The sequence below is a fragment of the Chiloscyllium punctatum genome, chromosome 39 (assembly GCF_047496795.1).
Source record: "Chiloscyllium punctatum isolate Juve2018m chromosome 39, sChiPun1.3, whole genome shotgun sequence".
Classification (NCBI taxonomy): Eukaryota; Metazoa; Chordata; class Chondrichthyes; order Orectolobiformes; family Hemiscylliidae; genus Chiloscyllium; species Chiloscyllium punctatum.
The window spans coordinates 53279972-53307325 of NC_092777.1; the positions used below are offsets into that span (position 1 = coordinate 53279972).

Sequence of the window (27354 nt, forward strand, 5' to 3'; positions counted from 1 at the left end):
AAGGAAGATAAGATGGTGCCACCCATAGCTTCCAGTAGAATTCAGTTGTGGACCCTTATTCTCATAGTGTACAAATACAAGTTAGAACACTGTCCAGGAAGCCAAGTGGCTCATGCAGATGCCTTGAACCATCTCCCACACCGGTGGTGCCTCCCCTAGAAGAGTCTATTCTGACAACATTCAACTGTGGACACAAAAAGATTCTATCCTAACAAAACTAAAACAGTTAGTGGTAATGGAGAAGACAGAAGGGCCATTGCAACCAGGATTGAAACCCTTCTGGATCCAGCAAGACCAGATCACCTTAAAGGATGGTGTATTACTTTGGGAAGCAAGAGTAATTGTCCTGAGAAAAGGTCACCACCAGATACTGGCCAAACACCACCAAGGTCATCCAGGAGTTTCCAAAATGAAGATACTACCAAGAAGCTTTGGTGGCCAGGGTTGAATGTCGATGTAACTGCATTGGTGGGGCAGTGCCAAGAGTGCCAACAAGGATAAAAGTTGCCACCAGCAGCACCACCATATTCGTGGGAATGGCTGGGCAAACACTGAACCCAGTTACATGTCGACTGTGCATGGGCTTAATGTTCCTGGTTATTGTGGATGCCCATTCAGACTGGTTGGAAGTGCATAAGGTCCATTCGGCACACTCATGGATGACAATTGAGAATCGCTCATGATACAAGGATTCCAAAAATATATATGGACAATGGAACGGCACTTACCACCAGGGAGTTCTGAGTATTTCCTGAAGTCAAATGGCATCCGGCACATAAGGACCGCTCTATACCATCCATCATCAAGTGGTCTACTAGAAAGAGCAGTCGAAATGTTGAAGGCAGGCTTGAAGAAACAGCCTAAAGCATCATTTGATACCAAATTTTCCCAGTTCCTGTTTGATTATAGGATCACCCTGCACACATCAGAGTTGCTGATGGGGAGAAGACTCCACATCAGGTTAAACCAGATATTTCCAAACGTGAGGGGCAGGGGTGAAATGGCAGCAGGAATGCCAATGCCAGCCACATGCCTCCTCTAAGTGCGAGAGGCAATTTAATTCAGAGGATGAATTTTGGTGCCGAAACCATTGCAATGGCGTAGTATGGATACAAGGCGAGGTTAGCATGAGGACAGGTCCAATAACTTCTAAAGTTTGGTTAGGTTAGACTGGAAAAAAGATGTGGATCATCTGAAAGTTGTTACCTTGCAAATGGGGCAGGAGCAAAACAAAACTGGCCTTTCAGAACTGCCAGAGATCCTGTCAGAAACCAGAAGTTTTCCCCTTTTTGTGTTGAGGAAACCTCAGAGTCCAAGATGGACGCAGCCTCGATACCATTGGCACCTGAAGAAGAGGAGGAAACTCTTCCAAGATGTTCCAGATGCAAGAAACAGACTATGATGAGGAACATGCTGCCCCATGTCATGTCTGAATCAGAGGAACTAGACCTGGGGTGAAAACATCGCAGGAAAGGTTACAAGAGAACCACAAAACCTACATCCCCAAACTTGGGGGAGAGGGATAAAGCAATTGGAAGCAAGTGGACCTAATTAAATATGAGGTTCTTGATTGGGGTTGTTAAACTGGGTCAACTAAAACATGCTGGCTGACCAATATCAAAAGGGGATTTACAATCTCCTCAGTTCAGGGGACTGACTATGAGCTGGCTGGCCACAGCCAGTATCCTGTGCACAAATAAATAAAGAGTGACTTGGTAATGGGATACAGGCCTCTGCGTAGTTATTTAAGTTTATTTATATGATACTAGCAAATCTAGTAGCCTTAAATAATGTGTAAAAATCCACAGGCCTAGATAAAATATACCCATTAGGAAAGGCAAAACATGAGTTATCATGGTCATGGCAGGAATTTACAAAGCTTCTTTGACTATAGGTGAAATACCAGAGCCTGGAAGACTGCTGATGTTGTCCATTATTGAAGAAGTGATGACAGATATACCAGGAAATTACAAGTCTAACCTTGGTGGTATATAAGTTATTCGGAAGAATCCTGAGGAATAGAGTCTTTTTGCACTTTGAGAGTCGGAGATTAATCAGGTATTATCAGCATGGATTTGTTAAGGGTACGTTGTGTCTGAGAAATTTCATTTAATGTTTTTGAGGAGGTCACGAGGAATGTTGATGAGGTAGTGTGTTTCATGTAGTCTGCATGGACTTTATCAAGGCTTTTGATAAGGTCCCTCATGGTAGAATTAACATAATATTAGAGAAAGGATGTGCTTGTGCAATAGAGGAAGCAGAGGAGACTTACCAGAATGTAACCTGCGCTAAATAGTTTAAGTGATGTGGAAAAATTGGATAAGCTGGTGTATTTTTCATTGGATCTGAAAAGGATGAGAAAGGATGAGTGGTGTGTAAAATTATGGCATGTATTAATAGGATAGATAGGAAGGCACATTTTACAATAGTACAGAGATCAATAACTAGGGGGCACAGATATAAGACAAGAGGAGAGTTAAGAAATACTTTCATGCAGAGGATGGTGGGATTCTGGACCTCACAATCTGAAAGGATAGTTGAGCCAGCAACATTTCAGCAGTATTTAGATAATCGCCAGGGCAATCATCCAAGAACTGGTAAATGAGATTGATGTAGTCAGATTTTTCTCAACAACACAGACACAACGGACTGAATGGCCTCTTTCTGTGTTGAAATGCCTATGAATCTACCAAATGCCTTTTATCTTTCAATTCAATTTAATTCAATTCAACACAGGAACAGATATACTTTATGCCAATCCTTGCCTCATATCCATCAGCTTTTCCTTTATATCCTCTATGCCAGCTCACCCAGTATCCACCATGGGCAGACCGCAGATCCCATACTGAGATGAAATGAAGTTCGAAAGTTTCGATTTATGAATTTGCTTTTTTCTAAAAGAAATAAGAATCTAGATTTTAAAAAATAATGAAATAACTAGATTTAATTTTTTCTATTACTTAGTCCCTTACAAAACCATACATTGGTATCCATAACCCCACTGCAAAGACTTAAAGGCACTTGAAGCTTTCAATTAAACTCTAAATTAATAGACACCGCATTGTAAATTATGGTAAGTTATGAACACAGTCATTTGGCATAAATCCTGTGACAGCTTCAGACTCATCAAGAGATAGTGAAACAGAAAACACTGAATATTTTTTACACTGCAGACAGATTTTCTTTTCAAATAATTTAAAGGCCAAAAGATTTTAATGCCTGACAATTTGACAGTTGATTGAGAAATGAAAGAATATATGCTATTTTGTTCCTATTTGCTTGACTTGTTTTTGAAAATACAATGATTGTGAGGGGTCAACCTTCAATTTGGAATACAAAATCTTTGAACTTTTGCGACTGCACTGGAATACTTCTGATTCCATAAAACAATTCTTGCTCTATTGTATTAGAGTACATTCTAATTATACATTGAGTAACATAATTAGATGTTCTTTTAATGCTACTGATGTTTCTAGACATTCTTTGTTATGTAATTGGAAACTGTATTGATGTCCTGGATACCCTCTTCCCTGGCAGATCTCAGTGGTTTTATAACAGTTGACCCAAAGGTAAGTTATTTGTAAAATAGACCAGATTGCCACAGTTCATGATTTACATTTTTTCCAAGGTAGACCTCCTTAACATCTATTTGCCTTCTGGTTGACAGATTATTAGTCAAAGACACATGGTAATTGTTAAAACTTATAAGACACTAAATAGGTATCAACCAGCCCATCTAGCCAAGGTAACATTTTTAAAATCGCTTGACAGATGTAGCATGGAAGTAACATAATTGGTTATTCATCAATCCATCTGAATTGACTGACAGCTATTGACATTTTTAAATTGTTAGTGGCATGCCCGTCCACACTATTGAAAACTGGTCCCAACCACTGCTGTAGTTTCAGCATCCTGAGTTTGGTTAATCTATCACAGTCTTCTGATGGAGAATGGTTCAAGATATTTGATCAATTTAATTAGTTGCCTATTTACATGTTTCCAACTGTATTGTTAATTGGATACTTATATTTTCTGCATTGGTTCAAGTTGGAACTTATTTTGTTGATTTTTCTGGTAGGAATGGTCAACAAGCCCCTTGTTTGAAAGAGGTGGCAATAAGAAAGATTCATTTTTGGACCTTGATGGGCGACAGAATATGTTAAACAAAAGATATGCAGCTGTTACTGAAGATGGTGTCAAGCTTCATGCACTATTGGAGGTAAAAAAATGAAGTGTATAATATTTATTCCATCATGTCTTTTTAAAATAAATACTGACCTATCCCCTGTAAGATTGAACATAATGGGAAGGATCATTTGTGTGGGGAATTAACTTGCTGAAGAATGACAGAAGAATCCCATGATATTCCTGCTTACTTCCAGATTCAATTTTGTGGGCTTAAATTCAAGCAGAGAACCTGCATGAAACTCTTGGGCAAATACATGTTGCCCAAAACTAAGTAGTTAACTGATGTTTTAATCATTCTTGCTTTAACAGCCAGTGTACCTATTTTCAACTTAAACCAGACAGCTGCATAACTGTGTGTACTTCAGAAAAAATAAGTCTGGAAAGTCTTTGTACAATGAAACTAAAGTGTTTTAGTCATGCACAAGTGGTTTCTCTTCTTTACGTGCCAATCAGAGGGAATGAAGAGACGCAGCTTCAATGAGAACCCGCCATCCTAGTGTCAAGGTGGTTAGGTGGCTCTCTTGTATTAGCATTAGTGCTCAATGGAGTGGTATAATATTACTTTGAGCATTCAATGCATTGTTATTTTCAATGAAAATAGCAGTTGGTGAGGAATAAAATCACCTGCTTATTATGTATAATGAATATTGAAGATGACAACACTTTCACAAATTTGTATGTTTCTTTGGGCATCTATGCTGTTTCCATGGACAAGTAAAAGTACACTGACACATTTACATTACCTTTTTAACCACATTTAAATAATGCTTTAAAAAAATCATGAGAGACAAATTTGAGCCTGGACACTTAATAATCTATTAATTTGACACCTTGAGAAAGCCTTCCTTGAATCATATGGAGGAGTACCTGAAAGCAGTGTGATCTTGACTTTGAGTCAGATTCAAAGGTGTTGTATATTTGGAATTGCTGCCTTTGGGGAGCCTTTTCCAGGCTTTCCCTGAGGAGTGTATTTTTTTTTAAAATCAGCTTGTTCAGAGATATATTTGCACACCTTTAGAGTAGGTGGGGACTTGAACTAAGGCCCCTTTGTCCAGGGGTAGGGACATTACAAGTGTGCCAAAAGAGTGCTCCTTTTTGCAATAGTAGCAGAATTCAAACTTGCATTATCTTATAACATACACCTTATTCATCAGGCTATGCAACTACCAGTTTAAATGTAGTGTGCAGAATAGAGCAACATTCTCAGGCATGGCATGACACATGCCTGCATTGCGGCAGTAATGTGAGTATGCAAATAGCAAGATCATATGCTGAATTGTCGACAGCAGGTTAATGAAATGGAATGTGATAAAGACAGCATTAAGGCTCCCACTTAGATCTTAATGAAAGGAAGATCTAAATCAAAAGATTGAGTTGTGGGGCAGCTGTTACTGCCTTAACTTAGTACATGGCCTTCTCGGAGTATTGTGCTAGTGTATGACTGATTCATGTCATTTCAGGTCAGTATGCCTAGGTATTCCAAGACTAAAGACAGGACAAAAGCAAAAACAGTTATACTGTTTGTTTAGTACCCTGAGATTAGCACTCTAGAAATTATAATTGCTAATATTTAATAAACTATTTTATATTTTGTATTATTTGTCTTGTTGCAGGAAAACAGAATATTATTTCATGCTGATGTAAAAGATCCCAGCTGGGAGAAATATGTGAATTATATAGATGAGATGGTTGTGGAAGGCTTTCATGCTGTAGTTCAGAAGTCTCTCCAATTTCTTCTCAGCAATATGGAAAGTCAGGTTTGTAATACTGAGCATAACCCAATTAAGATACAATGAAAACCTTGGTCCAGATTTTACTGACCCCTGAAAGGCAGACTGGTAGATAGATGGACTCAGAAACTCCATCAAGTCAGTTCTATGACACTGTGCTATGACACTGCTGGGGAAGTTTCCTTATCACAAGTTGTGCCAGAATTGCTATCTGCTGAATGGAGATGGCATCCAATTTGAATAATTAAGTAAGTATCTAATAAAAACCATTTTTATGAAAAATGGCAAGTTGCTAGCTGTAGGTAGGCCTCTGTCACTTTGTAAAGTCAACAACTACATGTATATAGTCTCCCATCCATTGGGAAAGACCAGTCAAAATAAAAAGTAATACTTGGAAAGTAACATATTGGTTGTAATGCAGCTCCATTTTGAAGTCTGCAAGATGAGGTGGAGCAGTATGTCTCATGTCAGTTTTACTGTTTTTCCTTCTGGGCAGCAGCTTTCCAAAGAACCAGATTTTATGGAACAAAGGGTGATTTCACCCTGATTTCTCTGGAAAAAATTGCCATTTAACATTGGGTTCTATGAACTTTTAAAATATGAATCATAGAATCACTACATTGCGTGACTTCTGACTTTGATAGAATCCCGACTGTGGAAGCAGGTAATTTGGTCATTGAGTCCACACCGATCCTCCAAAGAGCATTCCACCCAGACCTACCCCATAGAATTATCTGAGCAAGGATGGAAGGAGCTTTGAATGGACCATAAACACTGACTTGGACTAGTTAAACCAAATGGCCTCCTTCTAGGCCTGTATTCTGTAATCTTATTTTATTTTGAACAGGAATTGGATAAAGCCTTTACTGAATTGCAGGCTTATGAAAAAGAGTACGGTGTAATTAGTTATCTCTTTAAAAGAGCCAACACATGGATGTTGGGCTGAGTGGTCACTTTTCTGCTAACATTCTATGATTTTAAACACAAATTGTTAAAAGTAACAATTCAGTTTGAATATTTTCAAAGATATTATATATGGAAAGATCTCACTGGATTTTTAGGTGTTTGCTACAAAAATACATTCTAAGACCAATTTTACAATTTTCATCATTTTCTACCAATCAGTTAATTTTGTTTCTGACTAAATTATTTTCTTTTGATATTTGGGACATCTAGGCTCATGCTTCACCACTGTTTGAAGTACGTCTTGAACTCACTGAATCTGACACTGAATTTCGACCAACTATTGGAATAGGCAGTGAATTCTATAATCTCATAGAGACTTTGATGAATGATGTATATAAATTTGTTGGCCTTGTTCCACGTCTAGCAAAGCATGTTACTCGAAAGAAGTATCAGGTGAGACCAAAAACATGGAGTAATCTCTTACAATTTGTCATATAATTTACCTTAGATTACCAAATGATTAAGGGAGAGTACTTCATTTCTGACAGCCCTCTTCTAGCTATACAGATTACATTGCTACACTAACAAAGATTGTCCTGTAGTTTTCAATCTGCACAGTCTGCATCTAGTGTTCTTCAATGATAAATGTAGAGACCTTTAATGCTGGTAACGGTCTACAGTACTGACTGCACCTGGGTAATCAAGGTAAGTCTGAAATGGGACACAACCAACTTACTCCTCTTTCATATTCTATTCATTATAGTTATTGTGATGTGAAAAGTTGCACTTGCACAAATTATTTTCAAAATATACACTTCCAACACAGCTGACAGTGTATAGTAGGCTTTTTTGTTTTAAAGCCTCAGTAAGCAAGCTATTTAAGAACAACAAAAATACAGGAACCATTTACAATGTACTGAATACTGCTAGGTCTACATAGACTTCTTGGTCTACATAGAACTTAATAAAAGCTATTATGAAATCTGCTATGTGTGATATTTGATAAAAGCTGTAGTTAGTTAATTATTGTTCTTCTTGAACCACCAATGCAAATATAGCCTTCCACCATTCCTAGTTCAATTATATTTTATCGAGGACCTGCCTGAAAAAAATGTTTCTACATGAAATAAAGCAGATTGTTTACTTGCTTCTTTCTTGGACAGCCTGTACCAGAACCATTTGCCTGGAACATTGCCAATCCTTAGGCCCAATTTCTGTCTGATCTGAGACTCAATCAAGACAATGAGAATGACTGTCTGACTGGCCCAGGCTCCAGTGTTCCCCGATGTGGCCAAGACTGTCCTGGCCCATAAAACTTGCCACTCTCCTCACACAGAATTTGAATGCAAATGGAAATGAGCTGAAATGTAAATGATCGTATGAAGAAAACTTGTCCCAGACACTCATGAAAATGATGATCTCTAACATAAAGTTCAAAATGGAAATTTCCATCCAAGGTTTCTTTTGAGAGCTGATTCTTCCACTTCGTCCCACAAAATAGAGCTGAGAGTATATTGCTCTCTGATTTATTGAAATAAATAATAACGTAAGAATCTCACAGACCAGTAATCTCCTCATCTGTTTTTGGTGAGGACAGTGGTATCATGTCAACAAAATTAGGACAATGAGAGATCATCTAGGCTAAGATGATAGAGTCCGTTTGTGTGAACGTGAATAAAACAACAAGGTGTTACAACACTGGATAAACCCTCCTGCTTAATTTAAACCAGCAACACAATCTGATGTTCTTCGGCCCATTTCATCTCTGCACTAACCTGCCATAGTCTCCATTCCTACCTTAAGATTTCATCTTTCAGATAATGAGCCTCTAGAATATTCTGCCTCCTTTTCAGAGTAGACATCCACATATATATCTTTTATCATCTTGTCTTGCTTTTGCAAGTCTCTTAGCCTTTCAGGACAAAACACTTTTGTCTGACCCCCTGACTGTTAAGGTTTTTTTTCCCTGTACCATTACTTCATAAAGGATATCTGCTGATTGAACCTCAACTCCTTCATCTTTTTATTTTTCGCTTTGTACATTGATTTGTGATATAGAAATCTGGTTACCATAGTCTGGGAAAATATCAGGATATTTGTTTTAACTCCTCAGTTTCTTGGTCTTCCTTGGGCTTCTCCACATCAAGGGGTGTTACTCTCACCTTGGATCCTGCCAAATCATTCCCAAGAACAAACTGAATTCCTCAAACTGACACTGTCAATCATTGTTACTAAAACTTTCCCAGCCTTGAGTTGGCACTCCAACCTGATCTTGCATCGGGGAATGCTAAATTTCTGTCCATCTATCCCACAAATTACCACTCTCTCAGGTAACAGGTCAGAAAGAGTGCATAACCGCGCATCCCTTACTATCAGCGACTGGTTAGATATTGTACCTCTCAAAATTAACTTCTTGTCCTTCTCCCCTGTTCTTTGAGTAAACTTTACCCACAGAGGCGAATTCTTTGTCAAGATCATGTACTAACTCCATATCCAGCCCCAGCCTAGGCTGTGCACTCTCCTGCTGCTCTTTGACTTTTCTTGAGGTCTCCTTTACTACCTTCACTAATGCCACCGGCTTAGTTTCTTTTACCATAACTTTTCCCACAGTGTCTTTCTTTAACAACCAGTACTGTGACTTTACATGTCACATTTTACAGTGGAAACACCTGAGGCCTTTCACTTCCTTTCCACCCTCTTGGGCTTCTTTTTAATCCTGCAGTAAATTCTTATCCGGTGCTCTCTACTCTTGTTTGTGTAATGTAAGATCTCCCCTTCTCCCAACTTCTATCCCTCAAAGGATGAAATTCTGGCAAAAAGCTTGTTTTATGCACCAACATGTATTCATCTGCTAGTTCTGCTGCCCTTCTCACTTCATGAAATTTCTGTTCATCCACGTGAATTCTTACCATCTCTGGAAGTGAGTTTTTAAACTTATCCAGCAGAATAATCTCTAAGACCCTCATAGGTCCTGTCTATTTTCAAAGCAGGCACCCATCTATTAAAATGACTCTGTTTAATTCTTTCAAACCCAACATAAGTTTGACCTGGTTCCTCCTTTCGTTTTTCTGAACCGCTGTCGATAGGCTCCTGGTACCAATTCATAAGCACTTAAAGTAGCCTGTTTTAACCTCTTAATTCCTTGACCCCTCACCTGACAGCGCAGCAAGTACCTCAATAGCTCTGCCTACCAGTTTAGTCTGAGCTAGCATTATCTATAAATCCTCAGACCACTCCATCTGCCTGGCCAATGTTTCAAATGAAACAAGGAAGGTTTCAACATCTTTCTCAATGTGGCAGAGTTTTGACATATTTGTATATAACACTACCATCTTTTTTAATCTCCATTCTGTTAATTTGACTTTGCTGAGAAAGTCACAACTTCTCAAATTCAAATTCTCTTTTTGTCGTGTCTGTGTGTATCTCCCTTACAGTTTCAGCTTTACTGTTGTCTTTGGTTTAACTCAAATCTAACTTATTTGCTAATTCTAAAAGTATGGCATTTTCCTTTCCTTCTAACATTTCTTGATAAATTTGGGAATCATCATCAAATCTCAGAACCTCTTTAGCAATTTTAAGAGTCCCTTATCTCACTTTTTAATTTAATCAACCACAAGTCACTGAGATTAAACAAATTGTCTCAGCTACATTTTATTTAAAGATCTAGGACATTAACCTACAAATGTTTAAATCTGCTGGGATTTGTCATGCTTTCAAATCTGTCTAAACCAATTCAAATCCTGATGACGAGCCCCCAACCTGTTACGACACAGCATTAATCCTGCTGTTTAATTTAAACGCAACACAAAAGATTTATCCCATTCAGTAATCTGAAAATTTGAGGCCAAGAATTAGTTAAAGTAAAAGTTAAACTTTATTTCTTAAAGTATAGAAAAAACTAACAACTATTTACAATTCCTTCCTCTAACCTATCTTTTGCCTTCCCCTTCTACAATACTAGTTCAATAAAATCCCCGATTACGATTTACTGAAAAATTCAAGTTTCAAAACCAGCCAGTTGTTGAATCTTCTCTTTGCAGATTTACTCTCCAGGTTGGTGTTGATGTCTTTCTCTGTGCAAACTCCTTCTCTAGATATGTACCTCTCGAACAGTTCTGACGAGCAGTCGACATCTCTTCGTCTTCTGGTGGTTCTCTTTCAACTATTCAATTTTCCCTGGTCTTATACCCCAAAGCATTGGATTATTCCATTGATTTTTAATATTGTCAATATATTACATTTATACTCAATTGGAGACTAGTATTTTGGGGTATAACTTTAAACCGATTGACCAAAATAAAATTTGTTTTTGTGTCCAAGCAACCAGCTATGCTAACTGCTGGACCACATGCTACATAGTATCTTGTTGGTAGCACTTGTGAGTCAGGTAGTTCTGCAAGTTTTAACTTTCTTAAATACATTACACCAACATCTTCATAACAAAGGGAAAGAAGACGTTGATAGGAATAGTGTATAGACCACCAAACATTAACCTTTCCCACAGAGTGGCTGTAAACCAACAAATAATAGGAACATGTGAAAAGAATAGAGCAACTATTTTGGTGAATGTGATCATCTTATTGATTGTGTTAATCAAATTGGAAAGGGTAGCTAAGAGAACAAATTTATAGAGTGCATTATGAATAGTTCCATGAGCAATATGTCATGGAGCAAATCAGGGTGCAGACTATCTTGAATCTCATAATGGATAATGAGGCAGGTTTAATAGATGACAGCTGAATAAAAGATCCTCTAGGAAGTAGTGAACATAACATGATAGAATTTTACGTTCATTCAAGAGTGAGAAACTTGGGTGTCTCACTGAGTCATAGAGTTCTACAGCATGGAAACGGACGCTTTAGTCCAACTTGTTCATGCTGAACAGATATCCCAAATTAATCTAGTCCTATTGCCAGCAATTGGCTCATATTCCTCCAAACCCTTTAAATGCTGTAATTGTACCAGCTTCCACTACTTCCTCTGGCAGCTCATTCCATACACCACCACCGTCTGTGTGAAAAAGTTGCCCCTTAGGTCCCTTTTAAATCTTTTCCCTCTCACCCTAAACCTAAGCCCTCTAGTTCTGGTCTCCTCAACCCCAGGGAAAAGACCTTTTCTATTTACCCTATCCATTCCCCTTATGATTTTATACACCTCTATAATTTAGAAGAATGGTGGTTTCATTTGAATATATAGAATTCTTAAGTGGCTTGACACAGTAAATGCTGAGAGTATGTTTCCCTCACGGGAGAGTCTAGGACCAGAGGGAATAATCTCAGTATAAAGGGGGTGTCAATTTAAGGCTGAATTGAGGAGGAATTTCTTCTGATGGTTGAGTCCTTGGAACTCCTTGCGACAGAGAGTTGTGGGGGAAAACTCCATGTATATTTAAGACTGCAATGTTATCCTTTTTAACTATATTTTGTTTCCGGCTTGTACTATAAATCACTGCAAGGTAATGCAACTTCTTTCCTTTATTCCTCTTTTCGTATGTAAGATTTGTACCTAGGTACTTTGTACGTAAAATGGCACCATAAGAGGTGACATCGTAAACCTTCCATTGATTTATGTACTTGAGTACATGTGACAATAAAATCTTTTTCTAAGGCTGTGAAAGATAGATTCTTTCAGTAGAGGAATCACTGATTACGGGAAAAGGGCAGGAAAGTGGATAAGAGGAATAATGGATCGGTCCCGACTCTATTGTTTGGCAGGGTTGGCTTGAAGAGCCGAATGGCCTACTCTTCTTTGTATTTCTTACGGTCTTATGTTATATTGAACTTGCTTGGTCTGGCTTCTTGCTGATATTCTGCTCTGCTTTGTTCTTCAGAAAAAGGAAGAGTTAACTAATGACTTTTGAAATGGAAAGTGGATGCGTAGGGTTCATTTAGATTGTGTTATTGAGGAGAATTGGATTGGGGAATGAATGGTGTGTGGAATGTAAAATGAGGAAGATATAGAAAGCATAACTTGTCCTTTTAAGTGTGAAAATATGAAAGTATGCTGTTCATGACTGACGTAAGGAATATAGACTGCAGTGGGTATGTGCGAACATGTGTGTGAAATGTCAGCAGGTGCATCATTTGTTGAAGAGTGTAAATGAGGGGAATTTTGAGGATTGTGCAAATGAAAGGAATGCTTCAGGCATTGCTGGAAGAAATGGACCTTTTGCTCTTGTGATGACATTTGGTTTCATTTTCTACATTGACCCAGCACCTAGAAATGATGTCAGCCCTGATCCTCTCAGCTTTCCTTCTCCAGGTTTTCTGGACATGCATCTTAATCTCCTGCTCTGCTGACAGTAGCATTTCATCCCTGCTTTGGCCTCCTGCCACTTCAGCCTCTTTACATTGCTCCATTTAAAATTTAGGAAAGTTGATTACGTCCTTGCTTTAACATACACGTTCCTGTTCCCAAAATGTCCTCAGATAGACCACTGGAAATTATGGTGCCCAATGAGCAATGAGGTTAAAATGAGGTCAAATCTATTAAAATTGCCTGAACTTTATGCTAAGGTTTTCAGAGGACAATAGACAATAGACAATAGGTGCAGGAGTAGGCCATTCTACCCTTCGAGCCTGCGCCACCATTCATTATGATCATGGCTGATCATCCTCAATCAGTATCCTGTTCCTGCCTTATCTCCATAACCCTCGATTCCACTATCCTTGAGAGCTCTATCCAACTCTTTCTTAAACGAAACCAGAAATTGGGCCTCCACTGCCTTCTGGGGCAGAGCATTCCACACACCCACCACTCTCTGGATGAAGAAGTTTCTCCTCATCTCTATCCTAAATGGTCTACCCCATATTTTTAAGCTGTGTCCTCTGGTTCGGCACTCACCCATCAGCGGAAACATGTTTCCTGCCTCCAGAGTGTCCAATCCTTTAATAATCTTATACGTCTCAATCAGATCCCCTCTCAGCCTTCTAAACTCAAGGGTATACAAGCCCAAATGCTCCAATCTTTCAACATAAGATATTCCCGCCATTCCAGGAATTGACTTCGTGAATCTACGCTGCACTCCCTTAATAGCTAGAATGTCTTTCCTCAAATCTGGAGACCAAAACTGCACACAATATTCCAGGTACGGTCTCACCAGGCCCCTGTACAGCTGCAGAAGAACCTCTTTGCTTCTATACTCAATTCCTCTTGTTATGAAGGCCAGCATGCTATTAGCTTTCTTCACTACCTGCTGTACCTGCATGCTTGCCTTCATTGACTAGTGTACAAGAACACCCAGATCTCTTTGTACTGCCCCTTATCCTAACTTGACCCCATTTAGGTAGTAATCTGCCTTCCTGCTCTTGCCACCAAAGTGCATAACCATACATTTATCCACATTAAACTGCATCTGCCATGCATATGTCCACTCACCTAACCTGTCCAGTTCACCCTGTAATCTCCTAACATCCTCCTCACATTTCACCCTGCCACCCAACTTTGTATCATCAGCAAATTTGCTAATGTTACTATTAATACCATCTTCTATATCATTAATATATATTGTAAAAAGCTGTGGTCCCAGCACTGATCCCTGTGGTACCCCACTGGTCACTGCCTGCCATTCCGAAAGGGAGCCGTTTATCACTACTCTTTGTTTCCTGTCAGCCAATTTTCAATCCAAGTCAGTACTTTGCCCCCAATACCATGCACCCTAATTTTGCTCACTAACCTCCTATGTGGGACTTTATCAAAGGCTTTCAGAAAGTCCAGGTACACTATATCCACTGGATCTCCCTTGTCCATCTTCAGAGTTACATCCTCAAAAAATTCCACAGATTAGTCAAGCATGATTTCCCCTTCATAAATCCATGCTGACTCTGACCTATCCTGTTACTGTTATCCAGATGTGTTGTAATTTCATCCTTTAAAATTGACTCCAGCATCTTTCCCACCACTGAAGTCAGACTAACTGGTCTATAATTTCCTGCTTTCTCTCTCGCTCCTTTCTTAAAAAGTGGGACAACATTAGCCACCCTCAAATCCGCAGGAACTGATCCTGAATCTATAGAATATTGGAAAATGATCACCAATGCATCCATGATTTCTAGAGCCACCTCCTTCAGTACTCTGGGATGTAGACCATCAGGTCCCGGGGACTTATCAGCCTACAGCCCTAACCGTCTCCCCAACACCATTTCCTGGCAAACATAAATTCCCTTCAGTTCATGTCCTTCAGCCACTGTTACCTCTGGGAGATTGCTTGTGTCTTCCCCAGTGAAGACAGATATGAAGTACCAATTCAACTCTTCTGCCATTTCTTTGTTCCCCATAATATATTCCCCTGTTTCTGTCTTCAAGGGCCCAATTTTAGTCTTAACCATTTTTTTCCCTTTCACATACCTAAAAAAGCTTTTACTATCTCCTTTATATTTTTGGCCAGTTTACCTTCGTACCTCATTTTTATTCTGCGTATTTACTTCTTAGTAACCCTCTGTTGTTCTTTAAAATCTTCCCAGTCCTCCATTTTCCCACTCATCTTTGCTATGTTATACTTTTTCTCTTTTGACTTTATATGTTTCTTAACTTCCCTCGTCAGCCACGGCCATCCCTGCCTCCTCATAGGATCTTTCTTCCTTTTTGGAATGAACTGATCCTGCATCTTCTGCATTATACCCAGAAATATCTGCCATTGTTCCTCCACTGTCATCCCTGCTAAGGTATTGCACCATTGAATTTTGGCCAGCTCCTCCCTCCTAGCTCTATAGTTCCCTTTATTCAACTGAAATATTGTCACTACCGATGGTACCGTCTACCTTTCAAATTGCAGATTGCAGCTTATTGTATTATGGTCACAACCTCCTAATGGCTCCTTCACTTTGAGGTCCCTGATCAATTCTGGTTTGTTGCACAATAACAGATCCAGAATTGCTTTCTCCCTGTTTTTTTGATACTCATTTTCTTTCATCTTTCACATTAAAAATCGACCTCTTGCTTCATCTGTTTTTGGGAAAACAGCATTAATGCAAGTGAGTTTACTTTGCTCAGTTTCCTCTTAAAACTAATGAATTGTTCTTAAATGAAGTGACATGCATAATTTTAATTCAAATTTATTTTGTATGGTATAAAGGCTATTAAACCATCTATGAAAACAAAATATATCTAATTTATAATCACCTTTCTTTGACTGCAGATAGATCTTGAAGAAATGACAGATTTGACTGAGATGCGAGAAGAAATAATGACTCTGGTGATAACCACTATGAGACAAGCAGAGAAGTATGAAGAATCGTTTGATAGTTATTCTTATTTGTGGGTGGATGATCGCAATGAATTTCTGGAAGAATTTCTAATATATGGGCGTGTGCTCACCCAGGAAGAAATAGAATCTTATGGTGAAGGAGGTGTCCCTCCAACTCCACCCACTCTTGAACAGTTTAAAAATCAGGTAATTAATGTTCTCTGATATACCATCTTTAAAATTAAACTTAGAAAAGCCTGAAAATGACTGAGTTGTACCAACATGTGAATTTTAAAGTTCCATCTATTATACTCACTTTAAACTTTAAGTGTGTTACTATGGTTTTATACAGCAGAAACACGCATAACATGTTACATGCTTGTATAATGAGGCTTTAATTACTTGCTATAGAGAATACTCAGTCTGGGGGTATGCTGCAACATTTTCAGTAAGTCATTGCTTAAAACACATTGAATATATTTTCTCTAACTTGGAATTCAAAGAATTTTAGACAATTGAGACATCTCAAAACAGGTGATACTAGGATGAGAACTTCAGTTAAAAGATGTTGAGAAAATTGAATTCTTAATCAACACAAGATCAAAGTATTCAAAATTGAAGTTCTGAGAAAGTAAATTGAGAAATTTCCAATACTTCATAACTTGGTGATTAGTAAACCTAAAGAGTTCTTTTCTGACTATGAGGTTGTTGTCTCATTTAGAGAGAGATAACCAGCAGTAGTTTAACCAGAGAGTCAGCGTGCCTCTGATGAGGTGAGAGTTCGTGGTGACTCCAACTAGTGTTGATTGAACTCATGTAGTTGGCATCATTCCGTGTTGTAAACCAATCATCTAGCCAACTGAGCTGAACCAACCTTAACCACCACACCTCATCCCACTAGATTGATTAGTTTGGTGGCTGGTTTGTGATTCCTTCAATAGTACCACTGAAAAAAGCACCCAGATTGCTGAGAAATTAAATGTGATTAGACAGAGACTTGACCTGAATCTGAAGAGACCCAGCTAGGAATGAAGGGATATAATTAACCAGGGCTAGATGAATGTATGTGTTTTAATGTTTTTTTTCTGTACACCCTTCTGCAACAAAATGAATGAATTTCATTTCATTTGTTGTATTGGATAAGTATTGTGACCATGGATCATAACTCTAGATCACCTATATGCATATTGAACTTGAATTATAACATGTACATTTTTAAAAAAAGGGCATATAGCCTTAATTCAGTGGTTTCAAACAGAAAGTCACCCTGCAATGCCACATCTGACAAGCCTTTTCACCCAATTTGCCTAAGCTGCCCAGTTTTCAATTAAAGTAGTCTCATTTGCCATATCCCTCTATACCTATCCCATCAACATATCTGTCTAAATGCTTATTAAATGACAATTGTTCTCATATCCACCACTACCTCTGGCAGGTTGTTCAGACACTCAACATACTGAAAGAATTGCCTTTCTGGACTCTTGTATTTTTCCCCTCTCCCCTTAAACCTGTGCTGTCTAGTTCTAGACTCCCCTGCCATGGGGAAAAGCGGTTGGCTATCTAACTTATCCATGCCTTTCATGATTTTATAGACTTATAAAGATCACTCCTCAGTCTCCTCTGCTTCAGAGAATAAGTCCCTACCTATCCAACCTCTCCTTGTAATTCAAACTTTCCAGTCCAGGTAACATCCTGGTAAATATTTTCTGTACTCTTTCCAGTTTAATAATATCCTTTCCATAGTGGGGTATCCAGAACTGCACACAGTACTAAGTGTGGCCTCACCAAATCTTGTACAGCTGTAACAAGACGTCCCACCTCCTATACTCAATGCTCTGACTAATGAAAGCAAGAATGCTGAGAGCCTTCTGAACCATCCTACCTACTTGTGACTCCACTTCAAAGTGCTATGAACCCCTAGATCTGTTTGTTCTATAACACTGCCAGGGCCCTACCATTGACAATGTTAAGTTCTGCCCTGGATTGACCCACCAAAATGCAACACTTTGCAATTATTTATATACAACTCCATCTGCCATTCCTTAGCCCACTGAAACAGTTGATCAAGATCTTACTGTGTTCCCAGATAACCTTCTTCCCTGTCCATTAAACCACCAGTCTTGGTGTAACCATATTTCCTAAGTTCTCATCCAAATCATTTATATAAATGGTGAATAACAGTGAACCCAGCACTAGTCCCTGTGGCATACTGCTGGTCACAGGCCTCCAGTCTGGGGTGAAAGAACCGTCTACTATCACCCTGTATCTTCTACCATCAAGCCAATATTGTCTCCAGTTGGCTGGCTGTCCCTGGATCCCATGAGATTTAACATAACTCAACAACCTACTATGCATACTTGTGAAAGGCATTGCTAAAGTCCATGTGGACAATGTCGACCCAACTGTCTTCATCTACTTTTTTGGTCACTCCTTCAGAAGACTCAATCAAATTCATGAAACATAATTTCCCATGCACAAAACCATGCCAACTATCCTGAATGAGTCCTTGCCTCTCCATATGCCTGCAAATCCTGTCTCTCAGAATCCCCTCTAGCAACTTATCTATTCCATACATTAAGATCACTGCTCTGTAGTTCCCAAACATTTGTGTAGCCCTTCTGAAATAGTGATACCATATTAACCACCTCCAATCTTCGGGAACTTCACCCTTGGCTGTCAATGATTCAAATGTCTTCAGTAGGAGCCCTGCAATTTCCTTTCTGGGATACACTTCACTAAGTCTCAGGGATTTATCTACCTTAACGCATTAAGATTTCCAGCACCACCTGTTCTGTAATGTGAACTCCCTTCAAGAAAATGCTATTTCAATATAGATTTATGGTCTCCTCTCTGTCCCCAGCATGAGGAAAGCACTCCTGTGTGATGTTTCTGATCTCCCACTACTTGGTCCTTAGCTTTCTTGCTTCTTAAATGGCAAGTGGCCTCTCACTGTTAAATGCATTTTATGAAACAAGCATTTTTACCCCCATTTTCCCACTTGTTTGTTTTACTCATATGTTGCTACCCTAGAGGCACTCTGACACCTTCCCTCTGCTGTAAGGCCACTTTATCTCCTTTCCCCATATTTCTGGCTTGATTTGCTGCTGTTTGCATTCCTTCTTCTTCCCTTGCATCACACCCTATGTGCTTGATAGCCACTGGAGAGATTCAGCACGGAACTCATGCTTACTTGTCACCTTGACTTACAGGTCAAGTGTATGAGATGTCATGGTTCCAGTGTACTATGAGTAATTTTCAAAACTCTCCATAAATTACGATCAATTTGTTAATGAATTGCTTTGACTATCTTGCTGTTGCACTCATGTGAAGTTCTCTCTTTAGGTTTGTTGCCATCAGGTAATTACAGAAAAAGATAGAAAATGGCTTGATACACTCTTTATCCATTTTTGAGCCAGTTCTCCTGCTATACCTACCAACTGCATACAGTGTCTATGACCAATCACACAGACCCAAACAATTCCTGTGACATACTATTGGCTGAATCTTACATTTCCTTTGGCTAAGTATGAGTTGTGACTGGTTGTTTTGGAGGGTTTCACGCTGCTGGCCTAGTGAGGTTTTTTTTTCACTGTATCCTAGGAAACTCACTCCATTAACAACCTTCTCCTGCCGCTATAACATTCCTCTCATCAAGTTCTAGTCCGATTTTACCACGTGCCATTCTCAGAACAGCTCACCACCAAGCAGATATCTGCCAAAAGACCAGATTGTGGTACATATAAAAGGCTGCTGGCATTCTGAAGCTTAGTAACAGGTACACTGAAAAGATATCCAAGAAGGTGAAAATGACACCATGATTCTCTGAAGTTTTCGTGATTCTGGTGGACAGAATGGTGCAAATGCAAGGCATTGTTTTCATGGAAGACTGACAGAAGAGACCATGTTACTAGACCCTGGTCTAAGGTTGACACCTGTGTCAGTGCAGTCTCAGTCATGTGCAGGAACAGGCAACAGTGCTAAGGAAGGTCAATAACTTTCTCCACTCTTCTCTCTGCTATCTTATACTCTATCCACCTCCAATAAGGCTCATGATCTGCCACTCTTTGTTTGCAGCATCCTCCCACACTTACCGTCAGTCCACCCAAATCTGCCCAAACTTCTCCTCACGACATCTGAAGCCTTTTCCCTATGTACATTAGCACTAACAACTGTGCTGTCTACTTTCAGCACACACAATCCTTCCCATTCTCATAAAAGGATCTGGGCATGTGAAGGGGTACTGACATTAAACTCCTCAACCACAGTGAGGAGAGAATCCTGGCCCTCGAAAGAAGGATTGTACCACACCATTGGATATGCTTCGACATCTATATTCCACCAACTGTGTGACTAGCACTCCTCATTCCACTACAATTCTCCAGTAACCACCTTGAACCACTGGTCACAACATTTTCCTTACCTTTTGACTTGTAGGTACTAGTGAAATGGCCAAGAGCTCAGAAGAAATGGCTGCAGTGCCTGATGCCACCTTGATGTCTGAGATTGAGAGTACCAAGGCCTTGTAATAAACAGCAACAGGTTTGCCTCCTGCACACTCCTATCAACTCAGATACTGACACCTCAGTCAGGAATTTAGGCTTAGGGAATTTGGAGAACTTGTCAGTGAACATCTCACTGCAACATCTGTGCACTTGAAGGGCTTTTGCCCGAAACGTCGATTTCGCTGCTCATTGGATGCTGCCTGAACTGCTGTGCTCTTCCAGCACCACTAATCCAGTATTTGGTTTCCAGCATCTGCAGTCATTGTTTTACCTCGAGCAAGAAATGTGTCAAGCTGTTGGGACAAAGGAGTGTCAGACCCTAGGTACCTGCTCAGCTCGAGGCAGGAGATAATCTAGTGGTTTAAAACAAAATCAAAAACATATACAGTGAGGAACAGAAGTGGCAGGCAGATATGTGGAAGCATACACACAGCAGCACTCTTATCACCTCAGCCACCGATGGCATGAAAATAAGGGAGCAGGGAACCTCATGCACACTCCAGGTGCTACTTCCTTCCACAAAAACAGGCAATCAGCAGAAGGAAGAAGCACTTGCAGAACCCTCAGATGTTTTCTGTTAGGACACGCCAGGTTAATGACTCTCCACTTTTACTTTGTTGGCTCTGACTTAATCCTTCATCTCCATCAAGGAGTCTCCATTTACCTCTGGCAAGAAAACCATCAGCCTGTCTGGCCCAGCCATACACAAACATAGCTAGGTTGTCTGACCAAATCTTTAGGTTCAACAGGCTTTACTGCTGAGCAGGCTTACCCAAGCTTAAATGAACTAAGACAAAATGGAAGGGAATGAAAGATTAAAACATATGGAAGGCACCTTTGGTGGCACAGGTGACATTGTTCTGAATATCACATCTCACATTGGTGTGAAATTGATTGTGTTTGCACTGTATCTGTTTGAGTCTCAATTCAGCCCTCAATGTAACTGCCAGCATGATGCCTAACTTTGTGTCCACATAGACAGACAGGCTCTGTCTGTGATGAGAGCTTGCTTTCTCCAGTGGGTGTCAGAATAACAAGGGTTTATAGGGCCATGGCTTCTACTGACATTATTGCTCCTTATGGTAAAACATGCCTGTTCTTTTTATCCAAATGTGCTGATGAGAATGCGTAGTCAGCAATGGTTGTTGTTGATCAGTCTATCTGGAAGCACATCCCAAACACCCTCAGATACCTCTGTGGACTTTGAGACATGGCTGCTTGCATGCTGCACAAGTAGTGTATTTCTGTTAGCTGCTGGTTCATGTTACTGGTGTAAGATTGATTTGGCACCCTGCTGTACAGCAAGATGTATATCTCTTGAATAAGGTCTGCTAGTTGTGTGACTGCAGTATGTGGAATGGCAAGGCAAAACCACAATGCTGTAAGCATTCAAGTGGTTGCTAGATGAGAAAGCATTAGGAAAGCAAAGAAGTAGACCTGAGATGCATTTTTGTTCAGTCATAAGCTGGGTTTCATGCCCTGCATGCAAAGTTTCCCTATAGTATCCTACCGATGCTAGTTGCTGATTCGCATTGCAATGCAAGCCTGTGTTTCTGAAGAAACTTTCAAAGTGTATGGCACAGGTACCATAATGGTTGCGAGGAGTTGGCCATTGTCCATGGATGAAAGATGCATGTGGCTGTGGATGTGGATGAAAGATGCATAATTATCATGAATTATGCATTGGAACTCAGTTTGCAACTGTGCACTATGGAGGCTGGTCACAGCCAGCAACCAGTTGCTCACCACATTACCTGCTCTGACTTCCATATTGAGAATTCTTGACACTTATCTTGTTCAGCATATTTGGCAAGATAGGGAGCTGAATATTAACAAGACAAGTTGTGATTTTAATAAAGCATTCAAAAATCAATAATCCCCACTTAATTGTTAATCTGCCACTGCCTAGAGAAAACCCGCATTGAGAATGAGTCCTACGAGAGATATCTCTCAATTCTACAACATGCCTCACAATAGCCATTTTGTTCAGACCACTATAAGATGCCACCCAATATGTACTCAAAATATCAAAATTCTAATTAACAATTATCTGTGATAAATGTACCAAAATGCATCTTTAAAATTAAGAATTATTTACCTGAAGGAAGTTTTCTGGGATATAATAATGTCATATGTAAGCCTAGGCCCATAACTGTGTGGACTGAACCATTAATTGTAGATTGTACCAGTAACTGCCCTCCAGTACAGACCTTGCCAAACCTTATTAAGACTTTGAGAATATTAAGTTCTGATCTCCATTTAGTGAAGGAATAAAATAAATCGAGTCATGACTTGGAGTTCATTTACAGAACAAAACAATAGAAATATATAATTATGACTCCATTCATCTTGTCAGTAAGTGTCTCTTGACTCCGTTTTACAAATAAAACAACTTAAGCCAATAATATATCAAATCATTATCACAGAAGATAGGCAGTAAAGCAATCCCTTTCATAGCATACAACATGGATTTGTCAATGATGTCTCTTTACATGTGCTCAAGTGAGAATCCAATCAAGCCCTCCATTTGTACATAGTTCAATTGTTAATTATCAGGGGTTCCATTTGTTTGGCCTGCTAGACATCTGTAGGACTCCAAGCTTATCTTGGGCAACTCAGTCTCATAATCTGAAGGCTCTGGGTTCAGTATTCAGTGAAGAAATGTTGGCATAATGTGGCTTTAGGGGTCTTGTACTGTCTCCACGTCTGGGTTAGGAGACTTGAGTTCATGTCCCACCTGCTCCAGATGCGTGTCATAACATGTCCGAATAGTTCCTTTAGAAATATCTATCTTGGGCAACTGCCTGTCTTGTGCTATGTTAAGCGCATCCATCATCATTCCTGGTGACATGTACTTGATGGTCAATGATTCATCCCTATTTGCCTCCACCTGTAATTAGGCTCACATACATCAAGGAAGGAATTCCAAGATTCTGACCCAGCAACAATGAAGAAACAGGGATACTTTTCCATGTCAGGATGCTGAATGGCTTGGAGGAGAACTTGCAGGTGGTGGTATCTCTTACCCTTGTCCTCGATGGTTGTGGATTTGGAAACTGTTGTTTAAGGATCTTTAGTGAATTTTGGCAGTACATTTTTTTGAGATGGTACACACTGTTGCTACTGAGCAGCTGTAGTAAACCGAGTGGATATTTCTGGATGTAGTGTCAAGCAGGGAGGGAGTCTGCTTATTCCTGGATGGTGTCAAGTTTCTTGAGTGTTGTTGAAGTTGAACTTATCCAGGCAAGTGGGCAGCATTTCATTAACTCCTAAGTTGTGCCTTGTTGATTTGGATTGTCTTTAGGGAGTCAGGAGGTTACTTACTTGCTGCAGGATTCCCAGCCTCTGACCTCTTGTAGCCACTGCATGTATCTGGCTAGTCCAATTCAGTTTCTTGTCAATAGTAACTCACAATATGTTGATCATGAAGGATTCAGTGATGGTAATACCCACTAAATGTCAGGGAAAGACAGTTAACTTCTCCTTGATGTTTATTGCCTGGCATTTGCATGGAGTGAATGTAACATGCCACTTTTCAGCCTAAACTCGATATTGTGCTGGGCTTGCTGCATTTGAGCATGGACTCATGAATGTATAATTTTACACATTACTTGGATTTGGAGAAAAATATCAAAAGTGAATTAACAAAGTGTACTACTCAATTCCATTGTTCTAAAGGTTGGGAAACTCCAAACTGCCCCTCCTCTGCTGTTGTTAAACTGCTATATTTCTGACAGAAATCACAAGTGTAGAAGAATATCCACTCTACTTCCTTCTATTTCTACCTCTGCTCTACTTCTACTTCCACTTTCTACTCAAAACTGGATCAGGAACAGTTGTACTTTCCTGGCATCAGTTTTTAATCCAAAGTTATAGTAGAGAAATCTGTTTGCACAGCACCACTTCTAGTGATTTACCTAATTAAGGAATCTATAGTCTACGTGGGTAGCTAGTTTTGTGTAGCCAATTGCTGACAAATTGATAATGTCAGCATAGAACTGTCAGATACAGTATTACACAAATTTCTCTTTGTTATACTTTTAAATGTATCATTTTCTGTTAATTAATGGACTTGTAACTTTTTAGCATGTGTGTTTGATGAAAAGTGTTTGTGTAGACGTATTCACTATGTTTTCTTTAGATTGACAGCTACGAACAATTATATGAAGAGGTATTAAAATTTGAGACCGTAAAGATACTAGATTCTTGGTTTAAAATTGATTGCAGACCTTTCAGGCAGGCACTTCTGAACCTGATCAAACGCTGGAGCCTTTTGTTCAAGCAATACCTTATTAACCATGTAACTGACAGGTAATACCAAATACCATAGATGTAATATAATAGGGTGTAATCTGAGAAATGTATAATTTTTGTGGCACATTCACTAGTGACTGTTTCATTTCTATGCTTCGTGTAGAATGCCTCCATTTAAAGAAGAAATGTGGATTTTGAATTTATCATGACTCTGTAAAAGGAAGAAGATGTTGTAACACTGATTTAGTAACTTTTGACCTGTCTTATCACAATAATACTGATTGATTACAACATGAATTCCACTGACTTAGGCTGACTTTATGTCTCAGGCCATCTCAGTTTCATGTTTGGGGAAAAAAATCTGAAAATCTCAATGTTTCCATATAAATTGTGTGGAGGATATTCTCTTACTCTTCAATTCTGTACAACTGATCATTACAATTTTGTAAAACCAATGGAAAAAGAAAAGTACATTTTGATTATGTAATCACATCTCAAATTAAATTTGCGTGATGAATAGTTATCTCTTACTACATACAGCAAAATTTCTAATTTTTCTATAGGTATCTTTTTTTTGTTATACCTTTAGAAAACATCAGCATATATACTACCCTTTTCCAGCTACTTTCAGTTTGAACAAAAGGTCTGGACTCAAAACATTAACTCTGTTTCTCTTGCTGCAGATGCTGCCAGACTTGCTGAGTTTCTCCAGCACTTTCTGTTTTTGTTTCAGATTTCCAGCATCTGCAGTTCATTGTTTTTAATTTAATTACCCTTCCAATATTAAGTTCTCAAATTTGTCATTTGCAATAAAATACTAACAACAGATTGCATTGATAACCATGATACCTAATTGCTTAAAGACTGCAGTCACACTAATAATTCCAAAAATGTTTGTATTTGATTGTGCAGTTTATATTCATAACCCAGGCATGTTTCTTAATTTTTTTTACTAAACGTTGTTTTTACGTCACATTCCTTGGTAGCCTCATCAAACGAGGTGCATGACATTTGATGCAATGATATGGTTGCGCAGATCAGGGCCAAGCTCATTAGATTAGAAAAGATGCTAATTGGCTTTGACAGTAAATGTTGAAGGTTTTCCCCTTTTATGGAGGATATCTAGAACTCTAAGACATAGTTTCAAAATAAGGAACATCAATTTTGGATAGAAGAGGAATTTCTTATGGAAACTTTGAAATTATTTAACCAACAGAGTTGTGGAGGCTGGTCATTTAACTATATTCAAGGTTGAGATAGGTAGATTCTTGAACAATAGTAGCATCAAGGTGAATACAGAACTCTCAATGGAACTGAAGCCAAGATTTGATCAGCCATAATCTTGTCTTTAATGGCAGAGTCATATTATGGGTCAGTATGGACTACATTTCTTGGGTTTTTAAAAGTTTTTTTGTCAGTCTTCTTTCTATTCCTCTGGTGCAGCCTAGGCATTGATTTTTCTTAACTCTGCCCTTTCATTAGAAATACTCCTGTTAGCAGGTTCAGTATGTCATTTCCATGCACACTGTGATGTGAGATGTTAATACCCATGGTCAGTTAAAGAACCACTTTATAGCTTATTAAAACTTTCAGCAAGTTCCAAGTTCACTCATGGTTGAAAGCTCCAGCCATTAACTTCAAAACATAACAATGTCCTTTTGTTTTCATACTTTCCTATTGTCAGTGAAGCAGAAAGCTTTGCAATAATTTCTCCTGTAAACTAACTTCTGTTAATTTTTTTATTCATGTATGGGATGAGGGAATCACAAATTAATTTTGCTAGATCAGCATTTATTGCCAGAGGACAATTAAGAGTTAACTACACTGCTGTGCATCTGGAATCACATGTAGGTCAGACCAGGTGACAAACGATTGCCTTCCCAGTTTCCTTCTCCCAAGTCCCACCGCTATCCTCCTATTTATCTCTCAGCCCCCATCTCGCCCAATAAACTCTTCATCAGGATTGTATGCCTGAAATGTCAATTCTTCTGCTCCTTGTATGCTGCCCAACCTGCTGTGCTTTTCAACTGTTAAGTTTGATAAATCCTATTTTGTTTATTGGCTTTGGCGAGGTGGTCTCTCACCAAAACATAAGCACATAATATTGCAGATTTGTTTTAAGCAATAAAACAAGTTTATTGTGCAGAATATCTGAACATAAAATAGATAAATCCAAACTATTTACATGTAAAACATGCTTAAAGATTTCAAATACAAGGTAAAATTATAATCCTATTAAACACAAAAGCATCCAATTATAGTACTCAAAACACCAGAGACAATGTTGTTCTCTATCCCACATAGGGTTTGACTTAGCTGTGACTTCAACTCCTCCTGCTTGTGGGAATCTGGTGTTGTCTTCCTTAATTTATCATATAACTGAGCTTAAAGTTTCTTAGCTTCAAATCACCTGTCCAGGGATTTAAACAAACTCTTTGCACTGAAGTAGCACATTTTTAACAATTTTAAGCTATCTCCTTCCATTCTCAGGAGCAACTTCATCCAACTGCCTAATGTATTACACTTCACTCGGTTTGTTCATTAACTCTCACAATTACCTCTTCATATTGTATTTTAATGAAGATCACCA

General features: G+C 39.0%; 1 protein-coding gene across 1 annotated transcript in view; it reads left to right on the forward strand.

The window, feature by feature from the left end:
- The window catches only part of LOC140464058 (dynein axonemal heavy chain 17-like), a 408886-nt gene that overhangs the window by 57292 nt on the left and 324240 nt on the right, over positions 1-27354 (forward strand). The window contains exons 9-13 of the mRNA XM_072558720.1: positions 4079-4219; positions 5802-5945; positions 7095-7277; positions 15961-16215; positions 24652-24821. Of these exons, the coding sequence (XP_072414821.1) occupies positions 4079-4219; positions 5802-5945; positions 7095-7277; positions 15961-16215; positions 24652-24821 (893 nt within the window). The remainder of the gene's footprint in view (positions 1-4078; positions 4220-5801; positions 5946-7094; positions 7278-15960; positions 16216-24651; positions 24822-27354) is intronic.